Raw genomic sequence first — 17033 nt, 5'->3', positions numbered from 1 at the left:
ATAAAAATGTTGAAATCTATGAAAAGAATAAAATAAAAGTCAAAATTTGAAAAATTAGTGTTGAGATTAGGATTAAGAAAAAGATAATTTAGAGTTTTTAGATAATTTTTCAGTGTTTGAGTAATTTTGTTTTATAGAACCATCTTTTATGAGTATAAATGAATATATATATATATATATATATATATATATATATATAACTTGTTAGCATTTATAACTTTCATAGATAGAAATGATAATTTATTAAAAATAAAAAATAAAAAAATTTAAATCATAGTTAAATTTATAATTCTTTTAATATGTGAATTGATGAGTTTTTTTATTTAAAATTAATAATTAAAAATTATTAGATAATAATTCAATCTGATATATTAAATCATCTAATGTCAATTTTATATAAAAATAATACATGTAAGTTTTTACTATGTGAGTTGTAAATTTGTAATATCTAAGTCAAAATAATTAAATTTTTTTGTTTTTTATATTAGTTAAGAATAAAGTATCGTTTTTGTCCTCAACGTTTGGGGGTAAATCTTAAAGTTGTTCTTAACATTTTAATCGTCCTATTTAAGTTCCTAACGTTTTACAATTGACTCAATGTTGTCCTGCCATTAGGGATTCGGTTAACAGAATTGACGGCGGGACAAAATTGAGACGATTTTGAAACGTTAGGTAGCGTTTGTTTTCAGGTACTGAGATAGAGACTAAGAGACTGAGACTCAATATCGTGTTTGTTAGTTCAGAGACTGGTACTAAAATTTCTGTCTCTGTCTCTAAAATTTTAGTATTTCAGTACCTCCAAAAAGTAGGGATACAGGAGACTGAAATTTTTAGAGATGAAGACTAAAACTTTAATAATATTTTATACCTAAAATACTTTTATTTCAACTAATTAATTTTAATTTTACCCTTTATGCAAATTAAATTAGAGTTTCATTCTTGTTTCAATTCCTGTCTCTCATTTTGCACCAAACAGAATATTGAGATTTATTTCAATCCCTGTCTCTTAGTCTCTGTCTCTCAGTCTCAGTATTTCCGTCTCTGTCTCTCCACCAAACGCTACCTTAGGGACTTAAATAGGACGAAAACGTTGGGGACAAAAACGATACATAGAAATAAATTTTAGTTTTATCCTTTAATAATATCAATTTTTTAATGTACATAGTATTCAATTATTTTGTAATCACATCTAAGTAAATTACACTTAATCACTTTACTTTCATTCTAAATAAATTTATTTTTTTATAATTTACACTTAAAGTTATAAGTTAATATAAAAATATAAAAAAATAGAATAAAAGTAGTGTGATTAAGTGTAATTTACTTTAATATGATTAAAAAAAATTGAATATTATATACAGTAAAAAAATTGATATTATTGAAGGATAAAATTAAAATTTATTTTTATGTATCGTTTTTCTCCCAACGTTTTTGTTCTATTTAAATCCCTAATATTTCAAAATCGTCTCAATGTTGTCCTGCCGTCAATTCTGTTAACGAATCCCTAATTGCAAGATAACATTGAGCCAATTTTAAAACGTTAGAAACTTAAATAGGACGATTGAAATGCTAGAAACAACTTTAAAACTTACTCCAAATATTAAGGACAAAAACAATACTTTACTCTTAATTAATGTTCTATTCTTTTCACTAAAATTCAATTCAAAAAAGCATTTCGAAAAAGTGGTGCTAATCATATATATATACTTCAAAAAAGTTGTAATATTTATAACCATTTTGTGGATAACACAATTTTCATCCATTTCTAAATAAAATTAGCCCAAAAATGGTATTTTTTTTTGTTGCATGATATTCCCTAATTCGATAAGGCAAGAATTAATTTGTTGTTTGAGTGCTATTAAATCGATAAAAAATATTATTTTTTAATAAAAAATATTTTTTTATTTTTTAGTGTATTTGACAAATTTTTAATAGTAAAAATAAAAGTATTAGAAGAATAGAAAAACATCTTTTTAAGAAATTACAATTTACATCTTTTTTTAAAAGATTTTTTTCTTTAAAAAAATATTTTTTATATAATAAATGAACAAAAAAGTACTTTTATCTTATTTTATCCAAACATAATTCATAAATAAAAAGATCTTTTTATATAAAATATCCAAAATTCCAAACATAAAATTATTTTTAGTTTTGTAAAAAATCTTTTAAAAAAATATTATTTAAAAAAAATCGTTTTCAAAAATAGCACCCAAACAAAAAGCTTTATGTAAGAATTTATAGTTGACCCATAAATTCCTACATACACCTAATTTATTCTATGTATTTTCTCTTTTTGGTAATATGTGTTTTTTTTTTCGGTGAACTTGTTTTTGGTAATGTATTCTATGTATATTTTACTCACCCCACCTCCTCGCTTTTTTTTGTTTTTGTTCACTTCGCTTGTTTAAGAGGACCAGCCCTTCCCTGGACCGCATTCTCCGGTTTATGTAACAATATTTTTTCTTGGTGAAGAGAATTTTTCTTTTGTCTTGCTTAGTTTCTGGTTTTTGGTCAAGGTTTTGTCTTGCTTAGTTCGCTTCAATTTTATATCCAATGAGGATTTGTCCAAGATCTCATTAATGTCCATCTAACAGGCCCATAAGAGAATGTCGTTGATCGCATTAACACAAGAAAAAAGAAATCTTAGTATTATGTTGTAATATTATTAAATTTAAACGAGTACAGCATGTTGTGAAACAGGGAAATCTCTCCTTTTTTATGAACTATGAAGTGTAAAGAAGAATCAGGGATCAATTTTCCTGTATCTTTGGAGGAATGACTTGTAGATGTGATGTGGCTTCTTTTGATATAGCCAAGTTGTCAAATATTACATGCGCAAGTTCACTAATTTCTTATTAGCATCCCATAAAAGCATCAACACTTCAACACAATAAGCTATAATAGGATAGTAAAATGGTGGTGAAAGTATTTTTTGGTTCTTTAAAGGCTAGAATAATTTTAAAATTTTTCATTAATTATGGGGTTGTTTTGTAATTTTTTTTTACTAAATGACCTCTATTTTATGCCTTACTTTTATAAATATTTTTGCGTTAACTGATAACAAAAGAACAGGAAAACTGAAAGAAGAAGAAATAACTGTGGAAGCAGTACCAATGTACCATCATCATCAACATCATCAATGGCATTTTCATCATTGAATTCTTGCAATTTCAGTAACTTCTAACATTTTATCAACTTCAGAAAAACCTTAATATCATCATGAGTATTATTCTTCACAAACATCCTCATCGCTCCTTTGTTCTCAAGCTCTTCCCTCACCAAAAAATTCCAAACTTTCTCACTCCCCTCTTCCTCTATAAAACCAAACACAAAGTACTAAATAGAAATGACAAACGTAATCATTTAGATAAGGAACTAAGTTCAATTTTAGAACATAGTTTAACCGTGATGGAAACTTCTTGTTTTACTTCTTGCTTATTATCATCAATTTTTTTATATTTATCATCACCACCACCACCTTTTTTTTTTGGGCCAGGCATCATTTTCTTTGTCAAGAGGGTTAGTATATATTGACGGCCTTCAAAAAATTTAAAACTGAACAACAGAGAATTGAATCATGTCTAATTATTCAGTTGGCTTTGTAATTTTTAGTGGGCCAATATTAAAAAAAAATACACAAATTCATTTAAAAGAATCCTTAATAAGTTTTTTTTTTTTTGTTATGTAGAGTATTTTTTAATTTGATAGGTTAAGAATTAATTCGTTACAAATCTAAGTTTCATTAGGTCTGTTACTAACTAATAAGTTGCTGTATACACAGAGTGGAATTCAAATTCTCAACACTTAAGCGAACGCATAGTTGTCAGAACCGAACCGGTGATCGAACCGGTCAGGTTACTAGGTCACTGGGTCACTGGTTCAACCGGTGGATCACTGGTTGAACCGATAGAATCGGTCGTACGTAAATAAAAAATAAAAAATAGAAAAAATTGAATAAAGTGACAATTAGGTCCTTCCTTAAAATTTTTTACTTCAAATTAATTAGCCCTTGAAAAAAAAAATATCAATTTAGTCCTTCAAGATAGTAAACGATGAACACATTACGTCCCTCCATTAATTTTTCATGTGAAATTTAGTGGTGATGTTTAGATGTCCCTACTAATTAGTCTTAAGTCGAAATCTTCGAAGACCTACTAACTCAATACTCTAAAAAATTTAAAATAAATATCTTTACTAACATTTTAATATGTAAATGTAAATATTAAAATATTTGATACTTATTTTAATAATTCTATAAATTCTAAAGAATTAAAAAAAAATGAGTATAAAACAAAAATTAAATTAAATAAATATAAAATAATTTAGTTGTGTATGTATATAATATATAAAATAATTAGCACATAAATTTTCAAATGAACACACTAGTTTGGTGGCATTTCTTATCCTTATTTAGCAAGGGGACACAGAGTTGAAACCCACTGCATGCATTTTTGAATATTTGAGCACCATAGGACTGGCCGGTTCGATTTTTAACCGGTTTGTGACGAACCGTCCGAATTTAAACGGTTTACTTCCTTCTTCGGCCTAAAACTAAAATCGAACCGACTGAATCACCAGTTTACCGGTTTTCCGGTCGAATCGACCGGTCCAGTCCGGTTCTTACAACTATGAGCGACCGAATTAGTTCACCACTCAAATTAGTTTTTTTTGTCAAGCTCCCTATAATCTTAAACCAAACAGCTCAAAGCATTTCTTGGGCTAGACACAGATAACAAACAAAATTGGACCCAAACTATTCAAATATCCCTCTTCCTGCTGGACTTTAGTTGAAGTGGTAAATTATAATGTGTTTTAGTATATTATATTTGGATTTGAAATTCGATAAAAGCCTCAAGTAATGGATGAGAACTCATAAATATTGTGTATGAGAGTGTATACTGCGTATGAGCTTATAATACTTAAGATTAAAAATTATCCAATTCCTTTAAAAAAAAAAAACTCTCCTCTTATTGTTTCTCATCTAATCATTTAATATTATTTGGATATTGTTGAACAAAAAGATAAACAAAACCTATCATATTCATATACCAGTATGTGAATACCAGCTGCATTATTGAAATTAAAATAATGATTTACTTTCAATTTAATATATTCTTTTAGAATAAAATATACATTTTACTTTTAATATTTGTGTTTTTTTTAACAAATATTTAACTTATAACGTTTAATTTCATTTAATTTTAATTTTATTTTTAATATTTTTTATTTATATCAAAATTATTCCTAAATATTTTTAATTTTGTTCCTAATATTTTGATAGAGTTAACGTGCGTCTAAAAATAATTTTAAGTTTTTAACACAAATAAAAAATATTAAAAATAAAATTAAATATTAAAAATATTTTTAAAAAAATCACAAATATTAATGACATAAAGTATATTTTATCATTCTTTTATATTATTATGGAAACATAATCGAGAAAAAAAGTATTTTAGAATTCATGTCGCTAAATAACTAGGGTGCAACGAATTGGAGTCAACTAATAATTTTTTTTTTTGAATTTTTTGAGAAGAAAACATCAATTTAAATTATCATGAGAAACATCAAATATCCAAAACCTAATGAAAAAATTCAAAATCTAAAAAAAATCTAAAATTAAATAATAACAAGCGTTCAAAATTATTATAAAATTATTTTAAAAATTCCTAATAAAAAGAACATTCGAAAGGTAACAAAAAGAAACATTAAAGATTTAGCAAAAACGAGATATCCAAAATATTTTTCAAATTTTATTAGAGGAAACATCAATTCAAATTATTATGAGAAATATCCAAAATCTAATGAAAAACCATCCAAAATCTTTAAAAAAATCCAAAACTAAATAAAAACAAACATCCAAAATTATTGTAAAATTATTTTAAAATTTTTAAAATAAAAAGAAACATATGAAACATAACAAAAAAAAGCATCCAAAATCTAACAAAAACGAGATATCCAAAATCATTTTAAAAATTCAAAAACCTAACAAAACGAACCATCAAAAAATTGGAAAAAGGACATCTAAAACCTAAGCAAAAAAATCTAAAACTATTAAAAAAATAATCCAAAACCCAAAAAATAGAAACATAAAAAATATAAAAAAATTCGAAACTTAGGATAAAAAATATCTAAAACTTATAAAAAGAATCGTCCAAAACCAAAAAGAGCAATTCAGTCAGAGCACGGCGTCCTTCTTCTTAGCTGGTCGTTCCGTCGCGACCCTTGGTGGGCCAACAGCAGCAAACGTGTGGCGGTCTCCTCGGGGGCGCAATGTGCAACCTCCTTAGCGTGATGTGCATCGCAACCCTCTGTGGAAAAACAGCAATGGACGTGTGACGGTCTCCTCGATGGTGAGATGCACGACCTTCTTCTGCTTTTGACTGAGTGCGGCATTGTGCCTTTGCGGTGGATGATCGATTTGCAATGGTCAGCGGCTTCGCGGTGGATGATCTGTGGCGGTTAATGGCACGGAAGACGGCTACGTTGGATCAGACGATGGTCAGTCTCAGTCACTAATCGACGATGATGTCTCCAGTGGCGGAGCTTGAAAACAAATTTGGAGAGGGCCAAAAATGTTACATAAAAATTATAAATATAATTACTCTTTGAATATTTGAAGGCTGTATCTCATTTTTTTGTGGTTTATTGAAGTAGAAGAACTATTTATAGGTGTTGATATTAGAGGTGTTCAAAACCAATCTGAACCGAACAAAATCGACCAACCGAATCGAAAAAGTCAAAAACCGAAAAAACCAAAACAATTATGTTTTGCTGTTTTTTGCTGTTCAGTTCGATTTTTTATTCTAACGTTTGAAAACCCTAATTAAACTGAATTGAACCGGTCACTTAAAAAACCCATTACCCCATTAGCCCAACCCCATTATTACCCCACCCTAAAATCAGATTTTCCTAACCCTAACCTAGCATGTTCAAACTCAAAGGAACCCCTCCCAACCCCTCCCAGCTGTGCCAAACCCATCCCTCCCAACCCCTCCTAGCACAACGCCAAACCCAGCCCTCCTAGCCCCTCCCGGCAGCGCCGACCCCCCTCCCTCCCAACACCTCCCAGCACCACCGAAGGTCAGAGTCCATCGAGTCAGATATGGAGCCTCCAAGTTAGGTATTTATTGAATATATTTGTTGCTAATTGTTGTTCATTGTTAAAAATATTTGTTGAATGTATTTGTTTGAATTTCTGCTTTTGATTTTTTAATTATTTGTTCAATGTATTTGTTATTGATTTTTGGAAGTATGTTTCATTGATGCAGAAATTGTGGCACGGGATAGATTTATTGGCTTGGATCGAGGATTTGGGCCCAATGCTGTGAAAAACTTACCAAACATCAGATTCTATGATCTTCTATTTCATTATGGTTTCAATATTTATCATGTTAATCTATTTTTTTCCTTGATTTTTTTCTGTTCAACCTATTAATATTTTTGCTTCTACTTCTGCTGGTTATTGGTTAGGCACGTACTAGTACCAATATATTTGGTTCTCACATTTTAGTTGGTTGTTAGTTATTATTTTTATGCTGTCATTAATAGATTAACATTTTTTCTTTTTGTATTATTAAGATGTTATATTTTTTGATTCTGTATTTACTCTTTTTATAAATGGTTTAGAGGAATGGTTCTATCTCTTATATTTTCCTTCCTAAAATGTACTTTGCTCTACCCTCAGCCCTCAACTCTTGCTCATTTTCATGATTAATTGAACTTGATTTTTACTGAAAAAGTTTCATTGATTTGTCGTGAATGTCACAGCTTTCATAACATTTTGTTGTTAATAGTGAAAGTGAAAAGTTGTACAATTTTTAGTAAAAATTTACGTATTTTATTTTTAGATGATGGAAAACACTGCAACTTTGGAAGACTATGAGTTATATGAATAGTAACTACTGATAAATCATAAGTGCTATATTTAAAAATATTATATTTTTATGTGTTATTATTTTCTTTGGGAACAGAATTCCAGTTCCAGTTAATACATGAAATTAGAAATGTTTAAACAGAAGTGTACATACTAATGTCTGTTACTTGCTTACACTTTACTATTTTTTAATATTTCAATCTTAGCTCGAACAGTTCTTGCAATTTTTAGACTTTTTTTCTGAAATTAATTGGAAAACCGAAAAAACTAAACTAAACAAAACCGATATTAATTGGTTTGGTTTGGTTTGGGTGGTCTCGAAAAAAAATCGAGCCAAACCGAACCACATAATTAAGATAAAATTGGATCCGATGAGTTTTTGCTAAAAAGCCGAATCAAATTGCAAATCGAACACCCCTAATTTATATTGTAGAAGTTAGGAGTGTTCAAATTCAAACCGTTTTTAAATTAAACTGTCCATCCAATCCAATCCAAATAAAAAAATCAATTAAAACCGCACTAATTCGGATTTGATTGGATTCTATTTTTTGCAAACCGCTAGATCGGATCAGATTTCGGATCTATTTTTCATAACCAATCCAATCCAATCCAAACCGAATGCTGTGTTATAATATTATTATTTTATTATTATATTTACAATTATACTTATAACATGTTCAATTTTTTATACATTTTTATATTATTCATGTATTATTATTATTTAATAAATACTTTATGTTCAAAATATTATTTATTTATTTATTTTAACTAATCTATAATTTTATTTATATTGTTATGTTATTGTTAGCTTTTTAAGATATTATTGAGATTTGTTATGTCATTGTTGATTATTTAAAATTTGATGTTGAGACTTGTTATATGTATTTAATTTTTTTAATTTATAAAACCACAAATCCAATCCAATCCAATCCAAATCGCTTGAAATTGGATCGAATCAGATCGGATTTTTTTAAAACAAAAAACATCCAATCCAAACTGCACCGCAAATAAAATTAGTGTTCGAATTGGATGAATTTTCGACTCAAAACCGATCCAAACCACACCGCAAACACCCCTAGTCGTAGAAGTTATATTTTTTTCTTCTTAAACATTAACCTTCTTCTTTAAAAATGCATCAATTTTATGATTTTTCATCATTATGATTGTACAAAAATTTAAATATGCATTGTGTGAAATACGTAAAAAAAAGTTAAAAAATAAATATTAAAATTTATGATACTTATTGAATTTTTTTATCAATTTATAAAAATACAATGATATCAATATTTATTGAATTTCTCATATCTTTACATAATATAAAAAATTAAATTAAATAAATAATAAAACAGACAATAATATTAAATTAAATAAAAAATACCTAATTTTTTGAATATAGAAAACTAAAAGTTATTATTCAACAAAAACAATAGGTACGGTTTGAACTTGGGTTCTTTAATTCAATGTAAATTAATTAAGCCAACTAAACTATTTTTTTTCTTTTAAAAAAATAGTACTAATAATTTTATAAAAGAAGTCATGGCCCTTCATTGTCTAACTTAAGCTCTACCATTGAGTGTCGCACTAGTGTGTCCGCGTCCTTCTTCCACTTCTAAACAATTGTGCGTTGCATTCAGGAGGCTGAGTTGTGGCGGCCGGTGGCAGAAGCTTGGTCGGCGCTACCTGTAGTAGCGCGTCGTCCTTAGCCGTTGCAGCTATAGAAAGAGTAAGAGTGGTAAGGATTTATGCGATAATTTTTTTAAGGGAAAGTATGAGGAGCCAATGAAATATTTATACAATGTGTATAATGGAGGTTTATGGAGTATTAGAGATATAATTATTAGTGTTACATTTTTTCATCAGCTGAAACTTTTAGGATGAGTGGTATCATGACATGGTATTAAAGCGCTAGATCCGAAAGGTCAAGAGTTCAATCCTTGGTGAATCCAAAAATTAAACTAATTTTTCGAGAAGATGTTTATTATTCCTTGTACAAATAGTCCATTGTCTTTTTTATCTGTGAATGAGAAAAAAAAAAGTGAAATTAAGATAATTTTATACATATAATATTCATAATTATATATTTATTATATTTAATATTATTTAATTATTATTATAATAATTAAAAAATTTAATTATTTTGTTAGTTTTTATAACTTTATTAAATTTGCAAGGAGGTTTTTATATTTTTTTCTTTTCAGTTGGATCTCTATATTATTTTTAATTTTGTAACTAAATTTTTTCGTATTAAAAACATTAAAATTAACGGAATATTACTTCTAAAAAATATATGATCAAATATGTAATTAGATTTTTAATTATGAGTATATTTAATTTATAGAGAGATCATAGATATTTTATTAATTTTAATATTTTTTACATTGATAATGATCTGATTACAAAACTAAAAGCAGTTTAAAAACCTAATTAATAAAAAAATATAAAAATATAATTATAAATTTAGTAAAATTATAAGAATTAATTGAGCAATTAAACTATAAAAAAATACCAAATAAAATAACTTTAAAATTATTTTGTATTGTATTTCAGACAAATTGTTTTTTATGTTTTATCTTGTGACGTTTTATGAAAAATCACATGCAATTATGCCTGGGCAACTCGTTTCCAAGTTTGATTTAATTTCTTTTTTCCTTTATTAGTTATTGCAGCATACAAATACTACAACTCTAGTCTTTGCTATTATCATGTAGTATAGCTATGCTAGTGTCCTTTATTTTTCGTGACATAAGCTTCAGACCACTTTGAATAACACTTGCATATATGATATAATATATTGCTTCATAATATTATACGTGACCAAGTGGATAAAAAAAACTAATATACGAAAATTAATTAATTAATATTTTAATTAATTATTAACTATATTAATAACTTGAATGGCTTAAATTTAACTAGAATTAATATTTTAACTATAATAAAATTAGTGTAATTAACTTATTATAATGGATCATATAATTTTTAAAAATATTAATAAACAAATATCTCTCTTCTAAATCTTTTTTTCATTGAACAAAACAAAAAGAGTAGCCATGATGATAGATATTCAATTAATTGCAATGGCTAATAGAAAAATATTGAATCCAAAATCAGGGTTCAAACATAAATCTTAGTAATAAAAAAGGAATAAAAAAACTGATTCTTCCATGACTTACATTATAATATTTTGTGTGGACTTTGTTTAAGAATAAAATAGATTGTCTGTGAAACTATATAAATGAAAAAATGCAAAAGAATAAAAAATTGATGGAATACCTTTTAATTTTGATATTACAAAAATAACGAATATGAAAACATTAAAAAGTTTAGCGTGTAAAAGACATATGTATGTCAGGGTGAGCAATAGTAGTTCACGACAATAAAAATGAAAAATTCAATCCAAACAAAACGATAATCATTATATTGAAAGAGAGGAAAGAACACTATGAATTTTCTTTTTTTGTTTTTTTGGTTGAACTGAAAAGAAGATTTGGAGAAAAAGATTGTTTGTTAAATATCAATTAATAAAAAATTAATAAATTATAGAAAATAAGTCACATATTATTTTAGAAAAAATTTTAGTAGAATTTATCATATATATATATATATATATAACCAAAAATAATTAAAATTTATCTTATTTAATATTTATCTCCCTAATATATATATTGGTTGTGGCATTGTCCCTTTTATATGTTCTACACTTAAAAAAGTTTGTGGACTTTACACCACCACCGTACACGGGATAGCTAGGGCAGTGGCCAGTGAGGCATACAGCACCGTTGAAATTTGAATAGTCTTGTTTTCTTCTTTTGTTTCATCTCTTATTTTTTATATATTTAATAGTGAAAACTGGTAAGGACTAAACACCAAGGTAGTAGTAACAATAAATTCACAACTTAATTCACACAACTACTTTCTGTCACTTGCTTTATCATCTTTAACCCCACAGCAGGGTATCTATATGTGATTATATGTATACGTATACCATAATTGGATATTTGGATCTATGGTCGCTTTCTTAATTATTTAATTTTTACTAGCTAGGCGGATAATATACATGAGAGGATAATCACTCGGTTAGTTAGTGTCAATTAATTAGGTACAAGTAATTAAGTCTAAATTCTTTGTTTAGAGTTTAGACTTATTTTGTGAGTTTTTTCATATAATGGTATTTTGTGTAAAAATAAGTATATAACTATAACGCCGTTCATTTATGATGTACCTAGATAATTATTACTAGAGGCATCGATTGATGGGAAAATGCATAAGATATAAGCGCAGAAAGATATCCATATCTTTGCACATAAGTGCAGTGTACATGAACCAGATCAAGTTGCAGTTCATGAAGTGAATGTGATAATAGAAAAAAAAAATGGCCAAAATTATTGTTTATCTATATACTATACAGATTTTTGTGTTGCAGATATATGCTAGCTATTGTCGGTTACAACTATACTATTTTTAAACATTTTTTTCTAAGGAAATTGAACACATCCTCTAGACAATATGTGTAATTCATAAATTTTGACTAGAGTCGTTAAAGCTAGCTAGCAGCAGGCAAGTCTTCATAATTTCTCACATGCATCTATCCAACTACCATTCTGACTATTTTGAATAACTAATGCCTATTTTAATCATGTACTGTCTTCTATCTAGAACTCATTATATTTTGCAAGTTCTTAGTATTTTTTCTCAACTTTAATTTCCTTACCTACATACATTGGATTTGTTTGAATACTCTAACGTACATGTGTATTAATATTTATAATATGTATACTCGTCACTTTTAAAAGTAAAGGGTTTCAAACTATTCATAATTATATTGGCCAAATATAATATTGGTTATGCATTTAATTAATTCTAAACACCTATTTACATATGCTTATTTTAATTTAGACCATATGTTAAAACATTTTTCTTATTTAGATACAATTTTGCTATAGGACACATTGTGCATAAACATCATGCCTTACAAATACACAGTTTGGAGAAGGGTCATGTCAAGAGGTGCTTGCAAGCAATTTTATCATAATGCTTGTTGTTATATTTTTCATTCCGAATACAAACAAGTTTTTATTCACAAAAAAAATTTATTCAAATATGTATTTATATGTACATTTAAAAAGCCCTAGTCCCTTAGCTTGTGTACCAAATTACGCGTAAGGACGATGCTACACGAATTGAATATTTTCTAGAAGGGAATACCAAATTCGGGTTTGTAGGTTTGTAGGTCTAGTTAAGAGAGTCCAATAATGCTAATTCTAAAACTTGTCGTGAGTATTAATTTATAGAGTATGTGTGCTTTATTCATTGTAAATCAATGTCCATGGAGATAACATTATTAAAAAGTATAGACTGATATATGTGAATTTTGTTGTAAATTTTTATTTACAAATTAAATGTTTTTTTTAGCAAACACTCGAGTAATATTTTTTATTTTATAATCCAAAAATTAATTGTTAAATTTGCAACAAATTTTAAAATTCTTAGTAAAAATTCAGCATCTTTCCATAGATGGTAAAGTTATATTATAATAAAATTTACAGCAAATTCTTGCAAAAAAAAACGCAAATAATAAGCTATGTTTTTAGAAGTATAATACAGTGTTTCAAGAGCTCAATATATTTTCTAACAAAAGACATCGGAAAGCAATGTTATTCGGCTTAAACTCATCCCAATATATTTTAAAGAATGACCCACCACTGTATAATAAGGTGGAAGTAAAATTGAAGGTTTTTATTTTTAACGTAGTAATAATAATAATAATAATAATAATAATAATAATAATAATAATAATAATAATAATAATAATAATAATAATAATAATAATAATAATTATTATTATTATTATTATTATTATTATTATTAATGCATTCAATTTAATAATGTTATTTAAAAAAATTATTTTTAATGAGTATTTTGATGTATTATTTATAGTATTATTAGGAAGTGTAACAAGATCTTAAAATAATTAATCTATATATGCATCTAGATTCTAAAAAATGTTGTCCAACAATAAAATTGGTTCGATTAACTACCATATATGGTTATGTGTCATTGTTTCAATATTAAGTAATCATATAATTATAATGTGTTATCCAGTAGGTCCACGAAGTTCCTTTGGTGTCATCTTCATTCGGAAATCTTATGGTCCTTGTATGGTTTGATTAAATGCACATAATAATAGAATGGCATGACATGCTTAAGTATGGAAGTTGCACCATGCACAAACAAAAATAAAAAATAAAAAGTCATTAATTTTATTTATTAATTTAATTTTTTAACCTAATAATTTAATAATATATTTTTTATTTACACTTTAAATATTAATAATCAATTAATAATAATAAATAATAAATTTTAATATTTTTTAATCTTTTTTCATAGAAAAACATACACTTGGAGAGTGTGAAATAAATAGCATCTAGCATGGGTGTTGTAACGTCATTCTCACCGTTATTCAACTCCAAATTAATCTGTATCTAAGGATAGATATTGAAAATACATCTTAAATTCATATTGATTAGCATTACAAAAATTCATATTGCTTATATATAATGTCACAAGAGCCGAAAAACGTGTATGGATTTGACTTTTTGTTTTTTGTTTTTATTTTTAAAGAAAATAAACGGTGTTTTCTCAATTTTTTTGAAAAAGACAGTAATTTTATCGTTAAACATCGTTGACTCATTGTTCATAAGAATTCATTTTTTTCAAGGATTGAACGACTAAAACTTAATGTACTCGATAATATTTTCATGAATGTAGCATCCAATGAATACTATATATAATTATATATAGTAATTCTACATTGTATTGTAATAATATAGATATTTCTATGAATAATGGAACTGATTTAAACCTTTAAAATACTCAAAAAAAAAAAATAAAGCTACTTACTATTAGATGATGCTTTCCTTTTAATTTGCTCAATTTTATTCTTAATTAGTTACCTATCTAATTTTATATACGTAAAATTTCAATCAAAATCATACGCATACACAAAAGATAATAGACAATATATACAAAAATATGTATTTGACAATATTTCATAAATTTTTATTATATTATTATAAACAAATTTTATTATTAGTTTATTGTAGATTTAATTATTTTAATATAACAAATTTATTTATTTTCATAGTTAAATATTTAGTTTAAAAATATATAAATATATATATATATATAAATATCAATAAATATATAGTAAATAGTTAATTTGGTTATTGGCTTTTAATATATAATATTTTTTATCATTTTCATATATTTTTGTGAATATAAAAAATAAACTTTTATTTTATTTAAATTTTTATTAATTATTATTAATATCGAATATAAAAAACATAAAAAAAGTTAACATAATATAGTAATATAATGTTTTTCTATAGATAAATGTCTTAATAAAGTTATTTAAAAGTTTAATTTAGCTAAATAGACCTAGGGAGAATCATAGGCTTGAGAGGATTCTTCATGACAATAGTAAAAGCAAAGGTTTCAGTGGGGTCGGGTGGTATATTTGGGGCGGGCACCCACTTGAAAGCATGAACCATTCGAGCAAGCAGCATGTAAATGTGAAGTACTCCAAGAGTCCAAGCGGGGCAGATCCTCCTCCCAACCCCAAACGGCATCATCTTCACCCCTTTTGTTCCCGTTATGTCCACGTCAACCCCATCCCCGCTCAAGAACCTCTCGGGTCGGAACTCATCCGGATCCGACCACATATTCGGATCCTCTGTCAACCACGCCGTGTAAAACTCTACGCTAGCATCCTTCGGCACCGTGTACCCTCCCAGTTTCGTCTCCTCCGTAGCAGCATGGGACAACACGAAGTGGCTTGGAGGGTGACGCCGGAAGGTCTCCTTCACCAATGCGCAGAGGTACGGCATCTTCTCTACGTCGCTCTCCATAACAATGCCGTTTTTTCCCACGCAGTCCACAATCTCACCGTACAACCTCTCCTGAATCTCCTGGTTCGTCACCAAGTGGAACATGGCCCATTCCACAGCCGTGGCGCTTGTGTCTGTACCGGCGCTTATGATCTCCGAGACTAGCGTGACGAGCTCCTCATCCCCCAGCCTCCCCCGTCCAGGAACCTCCAATGTGAACAGTGAGTCCACGTAAGCAGCACCTACCGGACTTGCCATCTCAGAACCGCCATCCTTCCCACCACTGTTCACGTAATTTCTCCTGCTCTTTATCAACGGAATTAACAGCTCTACCTGCTTCTCCCTAAGCTTCTTCGCCTCTCTCACCTGACGGCGGAATAAGGGAGTGAGAAGGGGCAAGAAGTCTGGAAGCTTGGGAAGGGTAATAAGCATAACGTCCTTCAAGATGCTCTCGATGCTTCTAATTCTATCCTCTGTAATCTTGACGCCGAAACAGAGGCATATAAGGATGCTGCAAATGGTGAGTCTGCAGTTGCTCATCATTTCAATGAAACCCTTCTCACGTGCCTCTTGCTGAATCCTGCTCATGTGGGCCTCCATGGCCCATTTCCGGATCCAGCTGCACTGCTTTATCCTCAACGGGGTGATCATCTCCGTCACGAAGTTTCGCCGGAGAGAACGCCACACAGGACCGTACTCCGCCGAGTTGATGGCGCATTTCCCCATGCTAAAGATGAGTCGGATTGGGGAGTCCTTGGGCCTGCTGGCGAACAAAGGCCCCCTCTGGATGAGTGCCTCGTGGATGAGTTCGGAGCTGGTGATAATGATCATGGTTCGCTGTCCCATCTGCATGGTGAAGATTGGACCATATTTTTCACGTAAATCGCGAACCACGTAGATAAAGTGTCGCCGCTGTAGAATCACTTGAAAGAGGTTCCCTACTATTGGCCAACCCGGTGGTCCGGGAGGCAAATTCTTTTCTCCACCACCTGTGGTGGAGCAGTAGCACCACCACCAACGGAAGAAAAACAATGTGAGGAAGAGAAGAATAACATCTATTAGTGTGAGCTCCATATGAATGTGTGGAGAATGAAGAACTAAGGGAAGGGTATATAACATGAGAGATTGGTGATGAGAGTGAATGAGTTAGGTCTAACAATTAATTACACTAAGTACGGAGTGCAACTTCATCAGAGATGAGCTATTACAAATATTCAAACCATCATGAATGAATCAATTCCCTTCTTTTTATATATATATATATTTTTTAATTGCTA

At 28.6% G+C, this 17033-nt stretch overlaps 1 protein-coding gene across 1 annotated transcript; it reads right to left on the bottom strand.

The window, feature by feature from the left end:
* Nucleotides 1-15297: 15297 nt before the first annotated feature.
* Nucleotides 15298-16830, bottom strand: LOC130933982 (cytochrome P450 77A1). The gene has a single exon (XM_057863575.1). The coding sequence runs from the start codon at nucleotides 16828-16830 to the stop codon at nucleotides 15298-15300; it is 1533 nt and encodes a 510-aa protein (XP_057719558.1).
* Between the last annotated feature and the right edge of the window lie 203 nt (nucleotides 16831-17033).

This window comes from Arachis stenosperma, chromosome 1 (assembly GCF_014773155.1).
Source record: "Arachis stenosperma cultivar V10309 chromosome 1, arast.V10309.gnm1.PFL2, whole genome shotgun sequence".
Taxonomy (NCBI): Eukaryota; Viridiplantae; Streptophyta; class Magnoliopsida; order Fabales; family Fabaceae; genus Arachis; species Arachis stenosperma.
This window is presented reverse-complemented; position numbering and strand designations above follow the sequence as displayed.